The sequence below is a fragment of the Python bivittatus genome, unplaced genomic scaffold, assembly GCF_059951505.1.
Source record: "Python bivittatus isolate LINGU-HERP-01145 unplaced genomic scaffold, Pbiv_v1 ctg000440_np1212, whole genome shotgun sequence".
Lineage (NCBI taxonomy): Eukaryota > Metazoa > Chordata > Lepidosauria > Squamata > Pythonidae > Python > Python bivittatus.
Genome location: NW_028277063.1, coordinates 7008900 through 7030016, shown reverse-complemented (window position 1 = coordinate 7030016; position 21117 = coordinate 7008900). Strand labels below are relative to the sequence as shown.

Below are 21117 nucleotides of genomic sequence, written 5' to 3'. Positions count from 1 at the left end.
GGTTTATTTGTTTTTTGTCCTTTATAAATCATCCATGAATATTGATAGTTCTTGACATCCTTCCCTATTTTTCTACCTTGTGTTGTGTTAAGGTCACCCAAACAATGCTAGGAAGTTTGACTTAGTAATTATATAAGAGGGAAAGTCTGGGTTTGGGATGTTACTGAGGACCAGAGGATTCAGAGATATGGAATATTTGGGATGTATCCCCAAATTCAGGGACAAGAGAGTTATTCTTTGATGTTTGGTAAGAAATCTTACCATAAAGGTAACAAAAGACAGTGGAACTGTTCCGCCACCTGCACTTTAAGAATGATTTCAGCTCTGTTTTAAGAATAGGGTCAGGCAATGTCCTTTAAGCCATGTTGGACTTCATCTCCTCTTTGCCCCACAGCATGGCTAATGGCAAGGGTAGTGAGAGATGTGTCCCTAAGTATCAGATAGTCACCAGGTTGCCGAGGTCCACATTAGAAAAGCATTTGCAGTTAGCATCAAGTGACCGTGACTCTTGTAACTCCTTTACATCCAATGCAAATACCTTCAGATTTAATGATTCCGCTGAGGTGATTTGCAGGCAAAATGTCTTTAACTGACAGCCTCCCTTTCTGTGCCTGCCTGTGCTGTATAACAAACAGAGCTACAACAGGTGAGGATCTCCAGCAGGTTAGATACATGAAATATTTTCTGCTATTATAAGAATAGGGAGCTCTGCCAGAAAGACTGCTGCTAACCCTATGAATGGGGCAGCTGGGAGGAGACAGGGAGACCACAAAGGAGGATGGGCAAAGGTGTTGATTTGGGAGTTACTAGAGCAGAGAGAGTTCTGGGAATGACAACTTCTCAATTGCATTCTCAAACTCAGGGAGGAGAAAATGCCCTATGCTCCACCCTTTCACTGTTGGTATTACACTTTATAGCACAGATACCAAGATTGGAATAAAGCAATTTGAACTGAAACTGTCTGGAGCGCAACTACTCAGGCAACATATTAGAAGAAAAGTATCAGAGAAGTGGCAACCATGGACTTTCCCTTCTCCTTGCTGATACTAGGGCTACTGTACCTGTCTGTGGCACAAGGTGAATGATGGTAAGGGGGGGGAAGGTATTCAGTGTTTAATCTCTCTTCTTCCAAATTCTTCTGGTATGTCTTCTTTGGAGCTCTCATGATAGCTGGAAGTCAGTTCCACAAGCTGGATTGGCCTACTTATGAGATCTTTACAAATGGTGTTACAAACCAAGGTGAGGAAAGACCTCTTATTATTTTAATCTTGTACTTTAGGAATGCTCTTCTTCTAATTTTGTTATGTACTGTAGATCTTCCCTTCATCTTGCAGGTTTCTAGGTTGTTGTTGTTGTTTTCTTATCTTTTTGAATTACATGTTCTCCGCCGCTTGCCTCTGTCTACTCTAAAAAGAGAGTGTGCATTCCATCAGGCCAATAAGATGAAGCAGGCTTAAAGTTGAAATATGTAGAAACATGATCAGGCAATACCTCTTCAGTTTGACTGTGTTTAGAAATCTCTAGGGCCAGATAAATTGTCCTGAAGTACTGTACCTAAGTGCTAAGGAAGCTTACCTCCTGTATTATCTTTGAGAAATCCTAGAGAACAAGGGAAATGGGGAAAGGCAGATGTGGTCCCTATGTTCACAACTGGGGGGAAATGAGAATCCATGAAGCTCCAAATATCAAGTCGATATCAATACCGGAACCAGTTCATAAAATAATTTCTTTGTAAGCACCTTGAACACAATCCAGTGATTATTGGAGATCAGCAGGAGTTTGTCAAAAATAAGACTTGTCATACTAACCTTACCTCTTTTTTTAAATTGGGTAACTTCCCTAGTAGATTTTGGGAATGCTGTAGACATAGCATTGTTACACAGGGGCTATCCAGAAGGGATTCTTATGCAAGCAAGATCTTTTACCAAAAGAATGCTTAAAATCTGTTTCTCACAGCAAATATAAATCCCAAAAATGGTGACCACTCACATGTCAGAGAAAATTGTTGTATTTTATTAAGGGACTATATAATGAAAAGAGCCAGTTTGGTGTAGTGGGTAAGGCACCAGGCTATAAACCAGGAGACCATGGGTTCTAATCCTGCCTTAGGCCCAAAGCCAGCTGGGTGACCTTGGGCTCTCCCTCAGTCCTAGGAAGGAGGCAATGGCAAACCATTTCTGAAATCATGCCAAGAAAACTGCAGGACTTGTCCAGGCAGTCACCAGGAGTCAACACTGACTCAAAGGGACCAAAAACCAAACACAGTGTAAGTTTTTCACTGATATGCCAGTGACAGAGAGTTGTCATGACTGGGGAGAAAGCATTCAAAGAAAAAATTGCCTTTAAAGTAATAATCAGTGTTGAGGGAAGAGCAATGAAAAGGGGGCGGGGGGAATTGCAAAGCTCTCTTTTTTTCCAAATAATTTCATTAAGAATTATAAATGGAAAGAATAAAAGCCGATACCGGCTATAGAAAATAGAAACAGAAAAATAGAAAAGAAAAAAATGTGAAAAAGAAAAAAACAGAAAAAATGGAAAAAGAAAAAGAAAAAGAAAAAGAAAAAGAAAAAGAAAAAGAAAAAGAAAAAAGAAGTAACTTCCTCCTTCATCCCAGCAGGTAAAGACAATCGTAATAGCTTATAACTATCTCCAGATACAAAATAGTCTCTCTTCACCCCATAAGGGCAACCAGATGTAACTATTTTTCTCCTTTAGCCTTGGTCAAATAAGCCAACCTTGTATTCCTTCCCTTTTAAAAATATCTTTTAATTCCTTCAAAAAGAATCCCAGAACTAGTTTCCTGTTCATCTGTGTTTCAAGCCAAAAATCTTTCAGAACTTTAGCTGATTTCTTTTGTATATCCAATAAGTAAAGCTTCTCCTTCTCTTCGTCACTTCTAATAAAGTATTTTAGAACCTTAACAGAACTCTTTTAAATATCCAGTAAGTACATAAGTAAGTAAATGAATATCCAAGTTAGCTTCCTGGTTCAATATCTGTATATCTCCTTTTGGGAATAAGACATCCATCGGTTCCGTTTCTGTGCCCATATTTTTCCCCATATCTTTCTCATTATTTGTTACATTTAAGTCCCCCTTCAAAGTAATTTCAAAATCAATTTGCAACTTGTTCTTGTTCTGTAATTTCATTACGACATGCTCTCTCAATCTTGTCAAGAAATTAATCTATTTTGTCAAGAAGCTTGGTAGACAAATATTCCCATTTGTATTTATAGACTAGACAACCCATGACCCGTTGGGTCATCGTTTCAGAGATATTTCCTTACCTAAACAGAGAAACAGAATGACTACGGGCAAAAAAAGCAATGGGAGTGGGAGCGACTTGCTGCCAGTTTCCCATTGATTTTGCTTATGGAAACCTGGCAGGGAGTGTCAGAAATCATTCCTTCCTTCCTACAGCCCTTCCTCCCTCCCTCCCTCCCCCCTCCCCTCCATCTTTCTTCCTTCCTGCCCTCCCTCCATTTCCTTCCCTTTCCTTCCCTCCCTCCCTTCCTCCTCCCTCCCTTCCTCTAGCCTTGCGCCATTTGCCCTCCCCTCACAACCCTCAGAAGAGCCCAGGTGAAGCCTCCTCCTCTCTTCCTCCTCAGCTGACCCACAGAACTGCCTGCAACTTTGCTGGGGGGAGGTAGAACAAAGGGAGCCATGGACCCTGAGGAAAACTGCACCCCCACTCGCGGTTCTGGCATGTCCCCACTGGCCGCCTCCCTCAAGGGAGGAAGAGGCTCACCAGTGCCCCCCAGCCAGCCCTACCTCACCAGCAGGCATCCAAGTCACTACTTCATCCTTCCCTCAACACCCACAGCTGTTAAGAGATTTCAAATTTCTGCCTCATTTCCAAAGCAGCCAATCATCGGGCCTTGCCATCAGCTTGTTGGGCACAGGGGACAGAGGGAGGCAGGAAAGAGGTCAGGGATAAGCCCATGATGATCACATGACCTGGGCTGACCATGGCGGCGCAGCAGCACAGTAGTCCTGAAGCAGCCACAAATTTCCCAAATTTCAACCCCATGGGTCCTGGATTTTGTATGCATTCTGTAAATTAGCCCATTCGAACCATATCTTGGTTCAAAAATTGTTGCCCTATGATGCACTGTTTTGCCCAGTTGAAGGTTATAGACACAAGAGTTTTAGTAGTATATAGATTTCTGCTCCATTTTCTTTATTCTCTAGCTCCCTGTAGTGTCCAACCTTCAAAGTCCCCTTATCATGAAAAAACTCAAAACAACTGTCATTTTTCCCATGGGAAAATTTCTTATAGCTAATTCAAAGCTTCTTGTGGTCATTTAAAATTATAATTCCATGTCCACCTGAGTCCTTAATCCACTGTTAAACTTTCTAAAGTCCATATTCTGAGCACCCTTTTGCTGTTTAATCCAAAAAGTAATATTTTTCAAAAGGTTATAAAAATCGTATTTAAAAGTTCTTCCTGTAAGGAGAAGGTGACTCACCTACAAATACAATATAACTTGCCGTTCCAAAGAATCTTTTTAAAGCAGCAGGAAAAAAAATCCAAAGTTATTAAGAAGTAAGGCTCGGTCAAAAGGCTGCATTAATGACTGTGAGCAAAGACGGTTCCTCCCTTGACTCCCAGACATTGGACCCATAGGCAAACTGTGAAATGACTATTTCTGCATTTTACTCACGAGGAGCATGGGCTATCTCAAAGATCTCTCCTTAATCCAGAGAGCATTTTGGCAGCCAGGATCCTGCATCCCATGCCAGTCTCCATAGTAACCCCATCCCACTAAAAAAAAAGGGATCTTAACCTTGCCATGGCTCTCAGCTGGAAGTCCAACATTTGCAAAGCTCTCAGTGAAGGAAATGGCACTGAAGGGGAAAGCAGCGATCACTGGGGAAGTGGTATTCAATGGGGAATAGTATTTGAGCAGTACTGAGGGAATAGCCATGGCCACTCCTTGGAGGGTAGGGATGGGATAGCATGTACACTGTTGTTTTTAGGGATAAGAACAAGTTCAATATATGCTCTGTATAAATCCTACCAATAGCCTGAAACAGTGTTTGTTTTGGAAAAGTCATATGGGGGATACTGGTATATCCACTTTTGCTTTGGGAGCAAAAGGAAGGAAAACAAAAAGGGGGGTTGAAAAGCCAGCATTTGAACAATGGATAGATCATTTGGGGGAAGGAGGGAAAGGACAAGGAGAAAGAGGAAAAGAGAAGGAGATTTATGTAAAAGGTATCATGGGGGGGAGGAAGGAGGAGTATGGAACCATGATCTTGGTTCTTGAGGATTGGTGGTAGACAGGACCTCCTGAAGTTCATGAAAGGATAGAAAGGAAGGTAGAGGGCCCCAACAATCGTTGGGTTTGCTCAGGATGATGCTGGGCTTCCTGAAACCACTGTTCTGGAGCTAAGGATTCAAACCAGTTCAGAGGAGAGCCATTAGTATTCTGCTCCTCTGATCAAGACCAAGCTGATTTGGTGAAGCCACCTGGCTCTTCCAGGCTGTGAAACCCAACCCAGGAGAGGCAACTTGCAGGACCTGGGAATGCTGTGTGTTGGCACTGGTGGCCAGCTAGTAGCCAGTAGATTCTGGGATCCAAAGACCATAGTCATAAGTACAACTTGTTCAGGGAAATTTTATTGCAAATAAGATTTTATTAAATGCAGGTAGTCCTCAGTTAACTATAGCAACTGGGACTGGAATTTCCATCACTAAGCAATACAGTCATAAAGTACAAGGTCACATGACCATGTTGCTTAGTGACAACAGTTCTGGCACTTCCCAGTTGCCATTGTTAACTGAATCCTGCACCATCGTTAAGCAAGGACATCATGTGGTCTCCATTTTCAATCTCCTGCTGGCTTCCCCATTGACTTTGCTTGTAGAAAGCCGGCAAGGAAGGTTGCAAATGGTGACCACGTGACTGCGGGATGCTACAACATCATAATTGCAAGCTGGGCACCAAGCACCCAGATTGTGATCACATGACTGCAGGGATGCTGCAATGGCTGGAACTTCAAGGACCAGACATAAGTACCACTTGTTCAGTGCGTCGCAAGTTCAAACAGTCGCTGAATGAATGATTGTTAAGCAAGGAACACCTGTATAGATGTAGAGAGTTACAGAGGAAAAAGAATATATATAAGATTATGCCCCTTTACTTTGTCAGGAACCCCTAAAATGGTGGATGGACTCCCCAGATCTGCAGATCTACCCTGAGGTTCAAAAAGTCTGAGTCTCTTGACACTTTTTTTTTAAAGGATAAAGGTGTAAATAGCGCAAAACCTGAGATGGTTTGATAGAACATCTTATCAATGACTTGATCATGACCCAGACAGTTGACCATCTGCCAGATTTATCCCGAGAAAGACATTGTTCTTAGCATGTACTACTTATCCTCCCTTCTGCAGGTATCAGACTAGGGAGTACATGTTGTTTTCTTTATTTTAACTGTCATAAACTGTAATACAGATAGGAGGCTTAAAAGTGAACATGATTATAGTAATAATATACAATCTTTAAGGCTTGTTAGCTAACTCTTTCTAAGCATAAGTGTGGGGCATTTTTTAAAGATTTTTTATCCTGCCTTTATTATTTTTATAAATACCTCAAGGTAGTGAATATACCTAACATTCCCTCCTCCTATTTTCCCCACAACAACAACCCTGTGAGGTGAGTTGTGCCACTTTACCATTTCTGCTATGATGCCACTACACACTTCTATCACCTAACCTAAGAAGGCAACATGTTGGAGGGGTGAAATTCAGCACCTAGAAAGGGGATATACGTAACTGCAAGCCGAGCTCATTGGAGGCCCCATCAGATCTCTGCCTATTTTTGTGGTCACACAGGCTGGACTTAAGTCCAGTCTATTAAGATAAGCTGGCCTCAGATGGATGAAAGAGGGATAAGCAAAGTCTTGCAAAGACAGGGAGAGCTTGGAGCTGGCCTCCCAGCCATGAAGTTTGCTCTTGGGTGACTCCAGCTAAAGATGGAATAGAGAACTGAACACAACGGCTTTTCTCCTCTTCTTGTCTAGACAAAAAGTCAGAATGTTCATATTGTGAACTTATCCTCATGTCCTACTTACCACTGCATGAAGGGGCATGTCCTCACGACTGTGCCTCCATCTTATTCCCAGCCTAAAGTCATTTTTAAGATTGCTAAAATTAAGTTGATCCTCTTCTCCCCAAAGGTCTTTTCAGACATACAATCTATGACACCTCAGTGTTGAGACTGGTGATAACACAGTCAGGGATCCTGTTGGCTGCTTAAATACGTTATGTCTGCACCATCTCCCTGTCCAATCACTGGGCATTGTGTTCATTTTGGCTTGGGCTTCAAAAGAGACCAGGCACTTGGCATGCACAAGCTGCTTGTTTGTTTGTACACCAGAATACCAATCTCTTGGAAAACCAGTGCTCTCCAAACAAATGCCAGTCCTCCAGCAGATTTGACATCAATGCCATGTCAAAAACAAACCAAAAATCCCAGTAGATGTTAGGTGGGGTGCTGGGTGAGGTGGGAAGATACCAGCACCCTGACTGACAGGTGTGGGGAGGGTGCTTTTTAAGTGATCTATCAATCTCCTGGAAAGCCAAGCTTGTATGCTTGATTGCTTGCTTTGTTGATTGATTGACTGATTGACTGATTGACTGATTGATTGATTGAATGATTGAATGATTGAATGATTGAATGATTGAATGATTGAATGATTGAATGATTGAATGATTGAATGATTGAATGATTGAATGATTGAATGATTGAATGATTGAATGATTGATTGACAAATTAGTTTCTATCTATCCCTTGCTGGGCATTACCCTCCATAAAGATTTTCTTGCCAAAATGTTTGGATGCAAAGTTTCTTCCCTGAACTTGTTCTTTTCTGCTTTAGTTCTCTCTGTCTCTCACTCTAAATTCCCCAGCATGCATCTGGGGTTTCATCTTCTTCAGTCTCAGCTTCATAGTCTTTACCTCATGCAAACCAACTCTTTCCTTTTGGTGTTCCCAAGATTTTATCCCTCCTTTTTTCTCTTTCTTTCTTTCTTTCTTTCTTTCTTTCTTTCTTTCTTTCTTTCTTTCTTTCTTTTTTACACGCATCCTATCACTCTCCTTCAAACATTTAGTTTAAGACAAACATTTTTTAGGAGTCAATGAAAGACCTGTAATCTTGAAGCCCCAACTGACAAGAGTAGACAAGCTAAGGATGCATAAAATTTCAGAAGTTTGGTTTCACTTACTTTTTAAAAAGTTTTTCTATCTTTTTTTGTTTCTGCCCATTTCTGTATCATATTAGGAATTTTAAAAAAAGCTTGCATAAAAGTTCAGATGTATTTTCATGTCCATTTCTTCTCACATACGCACTTTGTGGATAGTTTTCTGTAATGGTGTGTGGGAATAACCTTGGGAGACAGGGCAAACAGATGCAGCCAAGAAAACAGTCAGATAAAAGGCAACTTAGCCCACAGTAGGAATGTGGGTGGGGCAAGAGGCTCGGAAGAGACCCTCCTTATTTTCTTGGGCTGTAAAGGGGATGGGGGGAAGAGAGAAATGTACTTTCAGACTTGCAAGATTCTGTTAATGTAACCTTACAATAAAGTAGAATTAGCTCACCTGACTGTGTTTCCTGTCCGGTCTATCTCGCAAGGCTGACATTTTTCAAATATACACATATTTTAGCACATTTTTCCCCATAGCACATATTTTGTGCAATGCTTTGGATGATTAATTGCTTTGAAAAATCTGGAAAAAAATATCTATTTCAGTATGTGAATTCATATAATTTATGTGCAGATTCAGGAAGTGCAAATTAGGGACATTCCCATCCAAGTGGAAACTGAACAAAGTTCTCATTCATATTTAACACGGACGAAGCTTCTCACCTACTTTTATAGATATAAGAGGTTGTATAATTAGAAGAAAATTAGCGTGGCCCATAATCTTATCATTGTATTTCTTTCAAAGTGGTGAAGAAAGCATATCAGAGACTTCTAGGCAGGCTTCCATAAGGCCTTCAAAATTACTGGACTTTGTTAACTCCTAGATAATTCAGTACAAACGTTGAATGATGTCACAGCAAAATCCCCTGAACCATGAACCTTCTCGCTGATTTGATTTCACATTTCACCCAAATGAGGAAACATTAGTTATCCGCTTGGGAATCTCCTGTGTGGTTCCTTTTATAAGAATTCTTGACAACTATTAGGACCTCGGTTACATATACATCAGATGTACAGTATTTTATATAACTCTCCTTTTATTTGATTCAAATTCAGACATTCCTTAGAAGGTGACAACATTTGTTTTTAGGACTATGCATATCAGGAAATGCATGGAAACAACAACAACAACAAAAATAATAATAATGCAGGGATTTTAAGTCCAATTCTGCTGTCATGTGCTATATTTAACATTTTGCCATTTCTTTTATGTAATATTTTGATTGTTTGTTCTGTGTATGAGGTTTTCTTTTTTACTTTCCTGGCCTTGGACCAACATTTTATTTATTTATTTATTTACTTACTTACTTACATAGTCTGGATAGAAACTGAAAATGTTAAACCATTAGACCTGACCTAACTTCATTGCAATTGTAGGGCATCTAAGGGGCTGCTGGCCAACTGGTGTTTCTAGCTTTCAAAAACTATATAAACCCATTCTACTTGTTCAGTGAGAGGTAGCAAGGGGGATTTGGATTAGGAGAATCAGTTAGAAGTTTGGGCTTTTTATTTTCTTCAATGTGTGCCGGTTGCACATCCTCAGAATAGTAAAAACTGTAGGAACAGATTCACTAATTAGATCTGGTTCTCAAGCCCTCCAACCCAAAGCTCTGGGAAAACTTTCAGGCTGGATAATTGAATGAAATAAAGTTATCTATATGTCTGGGAGAACTGGAACCAGTGGGGTGAAGCTGATAGAGAAAGCATAGACAGATATGTCAGGGGTGTTTTGTTTCTTTTCCGTTTTCCATGGTTTTGCTTTACTCAGCTGTGTAATTTTACTATTGCTCACATTTGCTGTTTCTTTGTTTGCTGATTAATGACTGCTAACTCTTGTAAGCCGAAGCAGGCCTCCTCTAACTTTTTTCAGTTATCCTATTCTTCCAGGATCCACTGTCCTCTCTTCACTAAAATAAAGTCTTTATTCATTTTCTTACACCAGTGTTGGATTGATACATGAAAAGTGCATTCCAGAACCACTTGGGTAGAGTTGCCCTGGATAAAAGGGGAACTGCAGCCATTTGCCTAAAAACCCAGTCTGGGACAGGGGGGGCTTCTGATCTGCCCCATTCAGATTCCCAAGAGAACATGTGATGGCAGTTGAACTACTTGCCCTGGGTGTGGCAGGCTTGTGGTATGTGTGTGTCAGACACTTTGCTATAATAGCTTGCACCCAAAGGGCCTCCTTATGCAAGCTGAAGACTTGGACTATCCCAACTAAAGCCAAAATATGATCCTCTGAATCAAGCCTGGATCAGCTGGAACCCTTTCCCCTGCTCCTATTGACAGTTCTATATGATAGTGTTCCTCTTCAGGGTTACCTCTTATCTGAAATATCTACCTTTTTTTTCCCCCTATTCTCACAGATGCTGCTAGGTCAAGCACAGCTAAAAGGCTTTCGGTGTATTGGAAGCATGGGAGAAATGGAAGGAAGCTAAGCTACTGAGAAGGTCAAAGTACAGCCTATTGGTTAGGGCTACCAGACCTAGAAAGCCACTAGATGTAGATGACAGCAAAGAGTTTACTTTCTGTATCTTGTTGCTGCCATCTTATGGCTGTCCAAATTCTTGCAGCCCACACCTGCTAACTCTAATGATAAACCTTATTTAAGGCAGATTTGCAAATATCAGAAGAAAAGGGTAAAGTAAACAAGGTTTCCAGTTTGAGATGTGATTGGAGTCCTTATTTTACACTTGCAAAACATTCTTCTGGGCTCTAAAATGATTCAATAGCTCAGGGTAAGTAACTTTTGGATAGCCACTGTTTTCTCTGGAGGCTTAAAGTTCACAATGGGCAAAGTGAAAATACAAAAAAATGGGATAGATTATCTATATGGGTGAGGATACGTGTTTCTTTCATGTCTTCCAAGGGATGGAGGGTTCTGGTTTTTTTCATTTTAAATCGTACTGAATTATATGGGTGTATCTATGCAGTCAGCAGCGGTCAAGCTCAACTTTAGAAAGTCTTTACCTTTTTCAGTTTTCATTATTTTAGGGCTGAAAATGGAGGTTGGGGGATAGATTCACACTGCAAATGTTTGGCAATGGTGCAAGGAAGCAAGTAATTTGGAGCCAGGGTTAAAGGAGAATCCTTAACCCTCTCCTTAGCCCTATCACACAGATCCATTTGGCCTCTAACCAAGCATCCATGTTCCAAAACGTTACACTCTGGTTCATAGACATGAGAAGGTTAAAGTGTTGGAAAGTTCTGTTTCTAAGTTGGTAAAAAAGTTCTGGACAAGGGGATGCTTAGATGAGAGCTAGGAATTGAAGACCTAAGATTTCTCTTCTTACTTGTATGACTAATCTGATTTCAGGTAGCTGAAAAAAACATGTTGGCAGGTATACCAGCTGAGAAACTTGCCAATGGATCTGGCAAGATTGGAAGGAAAGTTTGGGAACAAGCTCACTGTAGTCCTGGAGCTGAATAGATCAGCTCTAGCAGAGTGAAATAGGCTCTTGGGTTTGAGGTTCTCCATCCCACCCTGAATGCAAGAGGGATAGTTATTTAAAGTGTCAGACTTTTGTGCACATATACAGTATTAACAAAAAAAAAAAATTAAAAGTTGATTTCTGACGCCCTGTAGAGTTGGAATCAAATGCTTATCAATCTGTGTGGTGCGAGAAACCATTCGTGGTCTTAGTTGTGTTAACCAAAACTTCACAGTAAACAATAACATGTTTGTCTAGTTACTTTGCCATGGCATGTTATCTGAACAGAGTCATTATATTCCATCAATCGGGTTCAGATGTTAGATCTTTCATGAGTTATGTGAATCAAGCCTAGGAGTTCCATTTAGTTGAACATTGCAAAGGATCGTTAAGAAACCTGCTGTTCCTTCTCTTCTCTGTGCAGAATGTGGACAACCAAGAACCCCACGAATTGTTGGAGGTCAAGATGCCATCAAGGGGAAATGGCCCTGGCAAGTCAGCATTCTCGAGAATAATAAGCCTATTTGCGGTGGCTCAGTTATAAGTGATCAATGGGTCCTATCGGCAGCTCATTGCTTCTATGAGTATGTATCAGATATGTGTTGCTAGGGATCCTCATGAAAGCTTCACTTAAGCTGCTAAGTTGGACTAAAGCTGCCCACCAAGAAGCTGTAGTTTCAGCAGAGCCATATTAGAGATGGGGAAAAACAGCAAGCTAATTAGTGAGCCAGGAAGCAGGTAAAACCAACTTGTCATCTAGTCAATGGGGCAGGAAGTATATCGGCATCTTTATAAGACCAGAAAGGATGCTTCCTAGAGGTAAGAAACTGATTGGGTTGCTGATAAACAATGTAGAGTCCCAAAGTCATAGGCAGCATTGCGAGGTCTTGTGTTCTGCTCCCAGAGGTGTTAAAGAATCCTTTGAAAAATTACTAGGGGTGAAAGGTTACATACCCAATAAGCCATCCTAATAATACATAGCCTTGATGCATGGTTTTTTTTTGTTGTTGTTGTTTGATTGCTCAGCTAATAACCCTGGAATTTTCTGGTCTTTCTCATCCAAGTTTTAACCAGGCTTCAGCCTGCTTAATCACCAAGCTCAAACAAGGTTGGCCAAATCATTTGCTATGGCATGCAAAGATCAGACCAGAATCAAAAAAGATGGTATGTCGAGCAGGATAACATTCAAACTTAATTTACATTTAATTGACATTTGATAGGGTTAAGATAACCCTTCTCTCACATTTAAAATTACACTTTGGTAACAACTTTTTGGGGTTTGCAGGGGCTGCAGCTAAGTTTTTAGGTGCCACGTGCAGACCTGGGTTTGCATTTCTGCTTTAGATAGGAGGACTATGAGTGACCCTTTGCAAAAGTAAGGAGCTGGCCTCTCCATTTGAGTGTAATGTGACTTTTGTGAACTGTTGCTTAGATTGGAGGGCAAGCTTTTACATAAGTCACGGAGAATCACCAGATCATTGCTGGCTTCAGAAGGGGAACAGAAGGCAAGGGCACCCACACTCCAGCCAAGGAGCTTCCCCACCAACCACTACCACCATCACCATCCATCCAGTCTAACTGGACCACATGATTTGCTGCAGGGAAAAGCACTTTTTTAGGGCTACCATATCCAGAGGACTGCCAGATGACAGCAAAGAAAGACCCAAACTACCTCCTTGCTGCCATCAACTGGTCATCCAGATGTTGCAATCCAAATAGAGTAGCCCTGACTGTTTACATATTCATTTTCTTAGTCGTGTTCTTTCTTCCACAAAATTGGGCATTTTTCACAAGTTCATTAAGCCCTTTAAAAGGCAAGGACTTGAGGAGGTCTGATTGCAACTGCTGTAGGACAGATGCTGATAAAGAAGTAACACCTGGATACATCTTCTCAAGAAAAGGGGTGAGGATTAGGAGAGAGTCCAATCCCAGGAAAAATTGTTTTGCAATTTCAAATTCAGTCAGTCCTTTATTTGAAGGATCATCCCCATATGCTTTAGCATGGGTGTCCATGAGGGGAGCAAAGAAGAAGTCAAATTGAAGACCTGGCTCTTCCCTCATGCATTGGGCCAGGATGTTAGTTGAGCCCAATATAGGTGCAGCTGTGTTGGGAATTGCTATGGTCTCTTGGTTAATATATTATAGTTATTTTTAACTTTGTTTTGTATTTGCATTTTGAAGTATTCTCATGTATTTTTGTGTATTGTTGTTAACTGCCCAGGGTTATTTAAGATGGGCAGCTGTGTACGTTTTCTAAATAAATAAATCTATGATGAAACATATGATAATGCAATGCAAATTCCACCTCTTTTGTACTTGTGTCAGGATATTACAGGCAAGTTGCAAGAGGAAGACCCTGCATTGTGATATTGCAATGCATGTTTTATCATAGCTGTTGACATCCCTGCCCTTTAGGTTAATGCGTCCTTCGTTTTCTTCTTGCTTGTGACTGGCCTCTGATTCTGCCTTAACACATTATACAGCAGAGGACTTTGGAAAATCATTATGCGTTGTAACAGAAGGACAATTGCTGATCCTGTGGGATTGATTGATACAAAAAAACTCAAACCAAAGAGCTGCTCTGATGACCTCTCTGAGCCTGAAATGAAGGAGGAAAGTCATGTGGGTAATGCCAGCTTGATAAGCTAGACCTTGGATAAACAACAGCATTTCTTGGCCAATGTTCTGATCTGTCCAAGGGGAAAAAAACTAAACGAAAATCATCTGGGTGTTGAGAACATTACAGTAGTGGCATTAATTAGTGGAGCAATAAGGAATGTCCTCCTCAACTTGTGTCTTGTGACTGCCCACCCCCAGCATCAGAGCAATTTTGTGAAGAAGGGAGCCTCTCTGTGGCAGCCATTCTGGGAGCATCTTCTTTTCCTATCAATTTATAGGAATGCCCAACTCAAACAGTATGACTCTGGGTGACATACAGCAGAAAACAAGCAATAAACCAAAAATAACCACATCACATAAAAAAAGACATACTTTGTCCAAAGTATGATCATCTGAGCCTGGGCATTTGTGCCTCAGGTGAGAACTCTGGTTGATCTGTTTGATGATCCATGTGTTTGTTCTCTTGGCTGTCCATGGTATTCTCAGGAGTCTCCTCCAACACTGGAGACAAGCAAGAACATTTTGGAGAGCAAGGAGCAGAAGTGAGGGAAAAAACTAGCTATGGGTGTAAGTTCTGAAGCAGCCAACCCTCAGGTTAAATCTTGAACCAAGACTCAAATAAAAGTAGCTGAGCATTTCTGTCTTTCGATGTCAGCATTACTTATCTTCAGCTAATCAAGTACACCATTATGATCTACTTCAACAGAGCTGAAGTTTGCATTTAATGTTAAACCATGGTTTGCTTAGCTTAGACTTAACATGATGTGAGAACCCAGGGCGTGTAGTTTTCAGTCCATGGCTTATGATGTATCATGTTACACAGACCAAGCCAACTTAAATTTAGCCAAGAAACCATTCTAGAAATATAACAATTGGCTTTGCTTTTGTGTTTACAGCAGTGCACCTGATTACGAATACATAGCGCTGCTGGGTGCTTATCAGCTCTTGAATCTCTCAAGTGATGCAGTATTTGCAGCGGTGAAAAAAATTGTCCTCCACCCAGACTACGATGGGAAGAGCAGCTCCCTTGGGGATATTGCTTTAATTCAACTGCAAATGCCAGTGAATTTCACCAACTCCATTATACCCATCTGCTTGCCGACACCCTCTGAAAAGTTCTCTAGGGAAGCGGATTGCTGGGTCACCGGATGGGGAGCAATTAAGGAGAAGGGTGAGGCACATAGAAGGAATTTACAGGCTGATTATTGGTAGAAAATGTGAAATGTAAAGCCCATAACAGTATGGAACAGAAGTAGACTTTTTCTTTCTTTCTAATTCTTTTTTCTTTTTGGCCAGGATTCAACTTTTTTAAACCATCATTTCTATCTCTGAATCTCAGGGGTGTGAATTAGTGGTTCAGAGATGTCCCAAGAAGAGGCTCAGACAGAATATTTTGCTTCTTTGGGTAGGATTGGAGAGAGTTGCTAAAATAGGAAAGTTAAGCATATTGGATAATTTATGCACATTTGTTAGTGCTTTTTCAGATATGAAACATTTTGTGAAAAAGGGCACTTTGTGGCCACACTTCTGTGATACAACCACAGACATCCACCTCAAAGCAATGATGTGCATGGTGACATCATGACCCAAATGCCACCCTTACATTCTCGCATCCCAATTTCTTACACGAGGAATTTATGGGTGTTGTTTCATGATGTTATGATGGATATTTTGTCCCTTCCTGGGTGCAATCTTGGGAAAGGGACAATAACCATAACAGTAAGCCACAATTCATGGTTTAGAAACTGTAATGACTAGGTTTGCACATAGCATTAAACCAGAACTTAGATCATGATGGCTTAGAACAGTGTTGTCCAAACTTGGCCACTTTAAAATGAGTGGACTTCAACTTCCAGAATTCCCCAGCCAGCAGGCTGGCTGGGGAATTCTGGGAGCTGAAGTCCACTCATCTTAAAGTGGCCAAGTTTGGACAACACTGGCTTAGAACCATGGAAACCCAACCATTACATGCTTGGGCTTTCAAGAAATGTAATGCAAATTTCTTTACCATAATCTGCTGAGCAAATTTAGCCCCATCTTGCCTGGGGCACAACTTTGTACAGCTAACCAAATCCTGCTGTGCCTATTTATACAGTGCACCCATTGCTAAAAAGATGCATGTCCAACCAGGATATTTCCGAACTGCTATCCTCTTCGTTATTGTAACTCCTTCCTCTCTCCCACAGTAAACTTACCACCTCCGCTCACTCTCCAGGAAGTGAAAGTGCCTTTCATAAGCCAGAGAGACTGCAGCCTGCTCTACAACCAGTTTCCAATTCCAGGCCTGGGCAAGGGTGCTATCAAGCATGATATGATCTGTGCAGGTTCTCCAGATAGTGGGAAGGATTCCTGTCAGGTACAATGCTCCATATTGGTTCTTGAATTTCTTACATCTACGGGGTTAAATTCAGTTACCTCTTTCCTTCTGTAACATGAGGATGTATGGAAAACACACTATCATGGCATGGCAGTTATACTTTTTATGATAATTTGGGGTTACAATCTTTAAAACTGTAAATGATAGACAAGGACTGAGAGGTCATTCTTTCTATATGATGCCTACCCTCTCTCACTGACATATTTGAGAGGGCTCACTGACAGTTGTTGCTGGCTTGTCTTTTTAGCAAATTGAGGCTCTTTAGCACCCTAGTTCTTTGCAATGCCCTCCCTGTTGAGGTGAAGATCCTAACCTCTTTGCCCACTTTGCAAAAAGCCCTAAAAGGACCCTTTTTAAACCACATTTATTCAAATTAGATCACCATTTATTGGCTACATTAACACTGTATTTCCTAATAGAATCATAGGGTTGATAGATTACCTTGATCTGCATAAATGTTCAATTCAGTGTTCAATGGTTGGTTTTAATCGTTTCTTTATTCCTTGGATAAACCATGACTTAGCTCCTCATTCATATAACTTGACAATGATGGGTCAAAGCAGTGGAAGGGTATTATAAGTGTAAATGTGTTTTCTTATAAATTTTATCTATATATTTATTTATTGTTTTAATCTGTTGTAAGCCACCCAGAGTCCCCCATTGGGGGGAAATGGGCGGGGATAAGATAAATAAATAAACAAACAAACAAACAAACAAACAAGCAAATTGTTCTCCAGTGGCTTCTCACCTGAGCATCAATAATCATCAAGAGCTGAGGAGGCAAAAGTTGTCACCAAGCAGCAGACTGGGGACATAAAGTTTTCTCAGCCTTTCAGAGAATTTCATAAATTCTTTGTAGCACCTTAGTTAGTCTCACTTGTCTCAATTATTGATGCATATTTTCCAGAACTCTATCTAAGGTTCTCCCCTCAGCATTATTAGAAAGTAGATGCATATCATCTCTCAGAGGTTTTGCCCATCCAAATCAGGCAAAACTGAGACAATTACACATCTTATTTTCTTTCACGGCCACAAGGATGCACTGCATTCTTATAAACCCAACTGGATTAGTGTAATTTCTCATTTAAATTTTTTAGAGTCTCCATAGACTGGTTCCTTATTATTTTATTCCTGTCGTTGCCACCATTTTATCAGTATTTTACCTATGTATTTTTTTTAATCTGTATTCCGGTCTGTTACAAAGTATTTGTTCATTCAATTGTTTTTATTTTTTTTCATTTTGGGGAAAGAGGAAAGTTAAAAAAAATACAACATTCAAAAGAAAAAACAATGATAAAATGAAAAACAACTGAGGCAAAAAAAAAATAAAAGAACAAAATTTGGGGGTGTTCACGTTTGTAAGTACACATATATTTGTGAACTTAAGAAATAGTAGAAACATTTTAAATATCCATATTCAATATTTCTGTCCAGAATAACATTCATTCAGATCAAGGTAATCTATTAGGAATTACAATTAGGAAACGCAATGTTAATATTGCCAATAAATGGGGATCTGACTTGAATAAATGCATCTATTGTATGATTTTTCAAAGCCTTTTGTTGTTGCATTCAGGGGTGTCTGCAACAAGCTGAGATTTCATCAAAATGACAAAATGTGTGTTGTGATGCCACAATGCAAGCCTCATCCTCTTTGTACTTGCATGCCACATTATCTGCCCCTGTCATTGCTGTACAATATGTATGTCAATTTTTCAGCTGAAGCTCTTTCCCATGCTTTTAAAATAGTGCTGATCCAATGAAAGGCATTCTTTATTTTTCTACTGTTTTGCAGTAACAAAGCCAGAGAGAACATTTTCTGAGAACAGAAAATGAATCCATGTTTATGTTGCATCAGTTTAGATGCATTTGCAAAAATCAACAGGTAGAGTCCTCATGAAAGATTTTGGGATGATTTTTCCCAATTTCTTCAAAAATATTTACTTGAAATTGAGCATGGCCTATTCAGCATGGCCACTGCAGATGACTATACATGCCAGTTGACTAACAACTCCATCTATGTAATCTGGAAAGGTCATAATCAATACAGTGCAATTTTAGCAGTTTATAATACTACTTATGAATTAAGTAGTATAGTCCGTTCCTCATAGCTTGAGGAAGTATAGCTTGATAGTCCATTCCTCATAGTTTGAGGAAGCATAGAATTCTATGTATGGAATTCTATACCCATTTGGTGGCATTAGAAATTGATAAGAGCCTTCAGCTGTCAATGTTCCAATAACTTTAATTAAACAAATGCATAGGATTATTCCCAGTATTACAGATACAGGTAGACCTCGTTTAGCAACCACAATTGGGACTGGAAACTCAGTCGTTAAGCAAAACAGTCGCTAAGTGACCACTGTTGTGCTTGCAATTTTACATAGGACAATGCATACTAACGGCAAATATGTGACTGACAGAAAGATGCTGCAAAGGTTGTAAATGCGGACATTGGTCACAAAGTTACTTTTTCCTCACCCTCATAACTGCAAACAGTCGCTAAACAAGGCAGTTGCTATAAATGAGGATTACCTGTAGTGGCTAAAATTAGTGAGAATGTGATTGGCCTGAGAAATAATTGGCTGAGGTAAGATTTAGACCCTAGTTCAGCTCATTCACATACATATCAATGTCCCCCTCTCTCTGTTTATGTCTTTCTTCCCCAGGGTGACTCGGGAGGTCCCTTGGCTTGCCAGCTTCAAGGAAGGTGGACTCAGGCTGGGATTGTGAGCTGGGGAGTTGGATGTGCCAGTGACGTATACCCTGGGGTCTACACTTCAGTGCCTTTCTATGCTGACTGGATCAAAACTACAATGGAGGGGAAAAAAAATGGAGGACTGCAAAATGTACCCGCTCTAGTCGTCCTTTTATTGTCCCTTGGACTGGCTCTTCTTTGATATTTCTTTGCCTTCAGCCTGTCAGTTAACCCAGTGTTTTTCAACCTTGGCAACTTTAAGAGGTGTGGACTTCAACTCCCAGAATTCCCCAGCCAGCATATGCTATCTGGGGAACTCTGGGAGTTGAAGTCCACACCTCTTAAGTTGCCAAGGTTGAAAAACACCGGGTTAACTGAAAGGGAATGGTGAGCTCTACTTAAGGGCACTCCAAATCACCACAAACAGTAAGGTAGATGTTCCAGGAACCCCACCTCCAGCTGATTGGTTTAACTTGTTTCAGAACATATTGCTCAGGATTTGTGCCAATAGAGCCTGCTCCCCAAAACAGTGGAAATTGTCACATAGAGAAAACGCTGAGAAGGTTTTCTTGTATCATGAATATTAGGACATTTTTCCATGATATTAAAAGTAGTATTTGAAGGTCATAATACAAATATATAACAAGGCATCTTATTTTTAAAATAATTTGAAGAGATGTAAATGTTCTGGAAGTTTTTAAACCACACAGAAACACTTTTTCCCCCTTGGGGCAAAATAGAAAAAAATTGGGGAAAATGGAAGTATATCAAATATTTGTTTTATAGGACTCTTTATTGATTTAAATTCACTTTGCTATTTTAAGAACCTACTGTATCTTATGTTTAACTTGATTTACTCTTATAAACATCATGTTTGACATTTATTAAATGTAAAAGTACAATTTAATCAGACAGTAAGTATACTTCCTCACTGACGTTAAAGAAAAATGTTTTTCAGATGTTCTTCTGGCACTTCTTTGCATTTCTTCTGTCCTTTGTAACCTTGTCACAAGCAGATCCACTAGCCTGTTGACAGAAATTCAGCAGGAGACCGGCCCACAGGCAAATAAGGCACTGAGTGATTTGTACTTCTTGGTGAAAATGGCTGTGCCTTCTTCCTCTTCCCTTGGAGAACTATGCCATACTTTGTATAAAGGAATTGTAGTCACTCTGATTCCTTTGACTGTTACAAGTTAATAGAAATCATGGGGTGGGGGGAGAACAAAGGACAATAATAAATTAGCACTGTGTATTATTCATTATTTAAAATGGAAATTGTCAGAACCTTCAGCAATCAAAATATTAGCTTAGTAGTTGCTTGCTTCGTTTCTGCCATTCGTTAGGAGGGGGGTGAAGGAAAGTAGAAGGAATTGGTGTGAATTCAAAGGCCAGGAAGATGGACTGTTATTGGGAGATAAGAATGTGGAAGGCGCCTAGGAGGAGGGGGGTGAGAATTTGGGGTAAAAGCAAAGAGGGGAAAAGAACGGGCTTTAGTTTCAGCAGTGCTTTGCTTAGTGTTACATGTACTGTTCCAATAAATGAAATATTTTTGAACCTAACCTGGGTTGCACGAGATTCTTCTTCGTTGGGATTTGAACATTGTAAACCTGGCAGGAATTTCTAATTGGACTTTTTTATGCTTTCCAAAATTTGGGAGGGCATAGGCTTGGGAGGCAAAAATGGGGGTGGGGAATGCTTTCTGAATTTTTCTAAGCATTCATATCTGTAGTAATGTATCATGACGTGGTGATTACACAGTTAACTGTGAATTAAATTTATTTGGTTT

The 21117-nt window shown here is 40.3% G+C and overlaps 1 protein-coding gene across 2 annotated transcripts; it reads left to right on the top strand.

Annotated features, from left to right (window-relative positions):
• Positions 1–890: 890 nt before the first annotated feature.
• Positions 891–20890, top strand: LOC103054953 (serine protease 27-like). 2 transcript variants are annotated; one of them, XM_015887357.3, is made up of 5 exons: positions 891–1077; positions 12062–12221; positions 15153–15427; positions 16443–16612; positions 19303–20890. In XM_015887357.3, exons 1-5 carry the CDS (start codon positions 1020–1022, stop codon positions 19531–19533), a joined length of 894 nt encoding a protein of 297 aa, XP_015742843.1. In that variant the 5' UTR covers positions 891–1019; the 3' UTR covers positions 19534–20890. The 2 variants fall into 2 exon arrangements, with proteins under 2 accessions (XP_015742843.1, XP_015742842.2); XM_015887356.3 differs by lacking the exon at positions 891–1077 and adding an exon at positions 1102–1239.
• Positions 20891–21117: the final 227 nt, after the last annotated feature.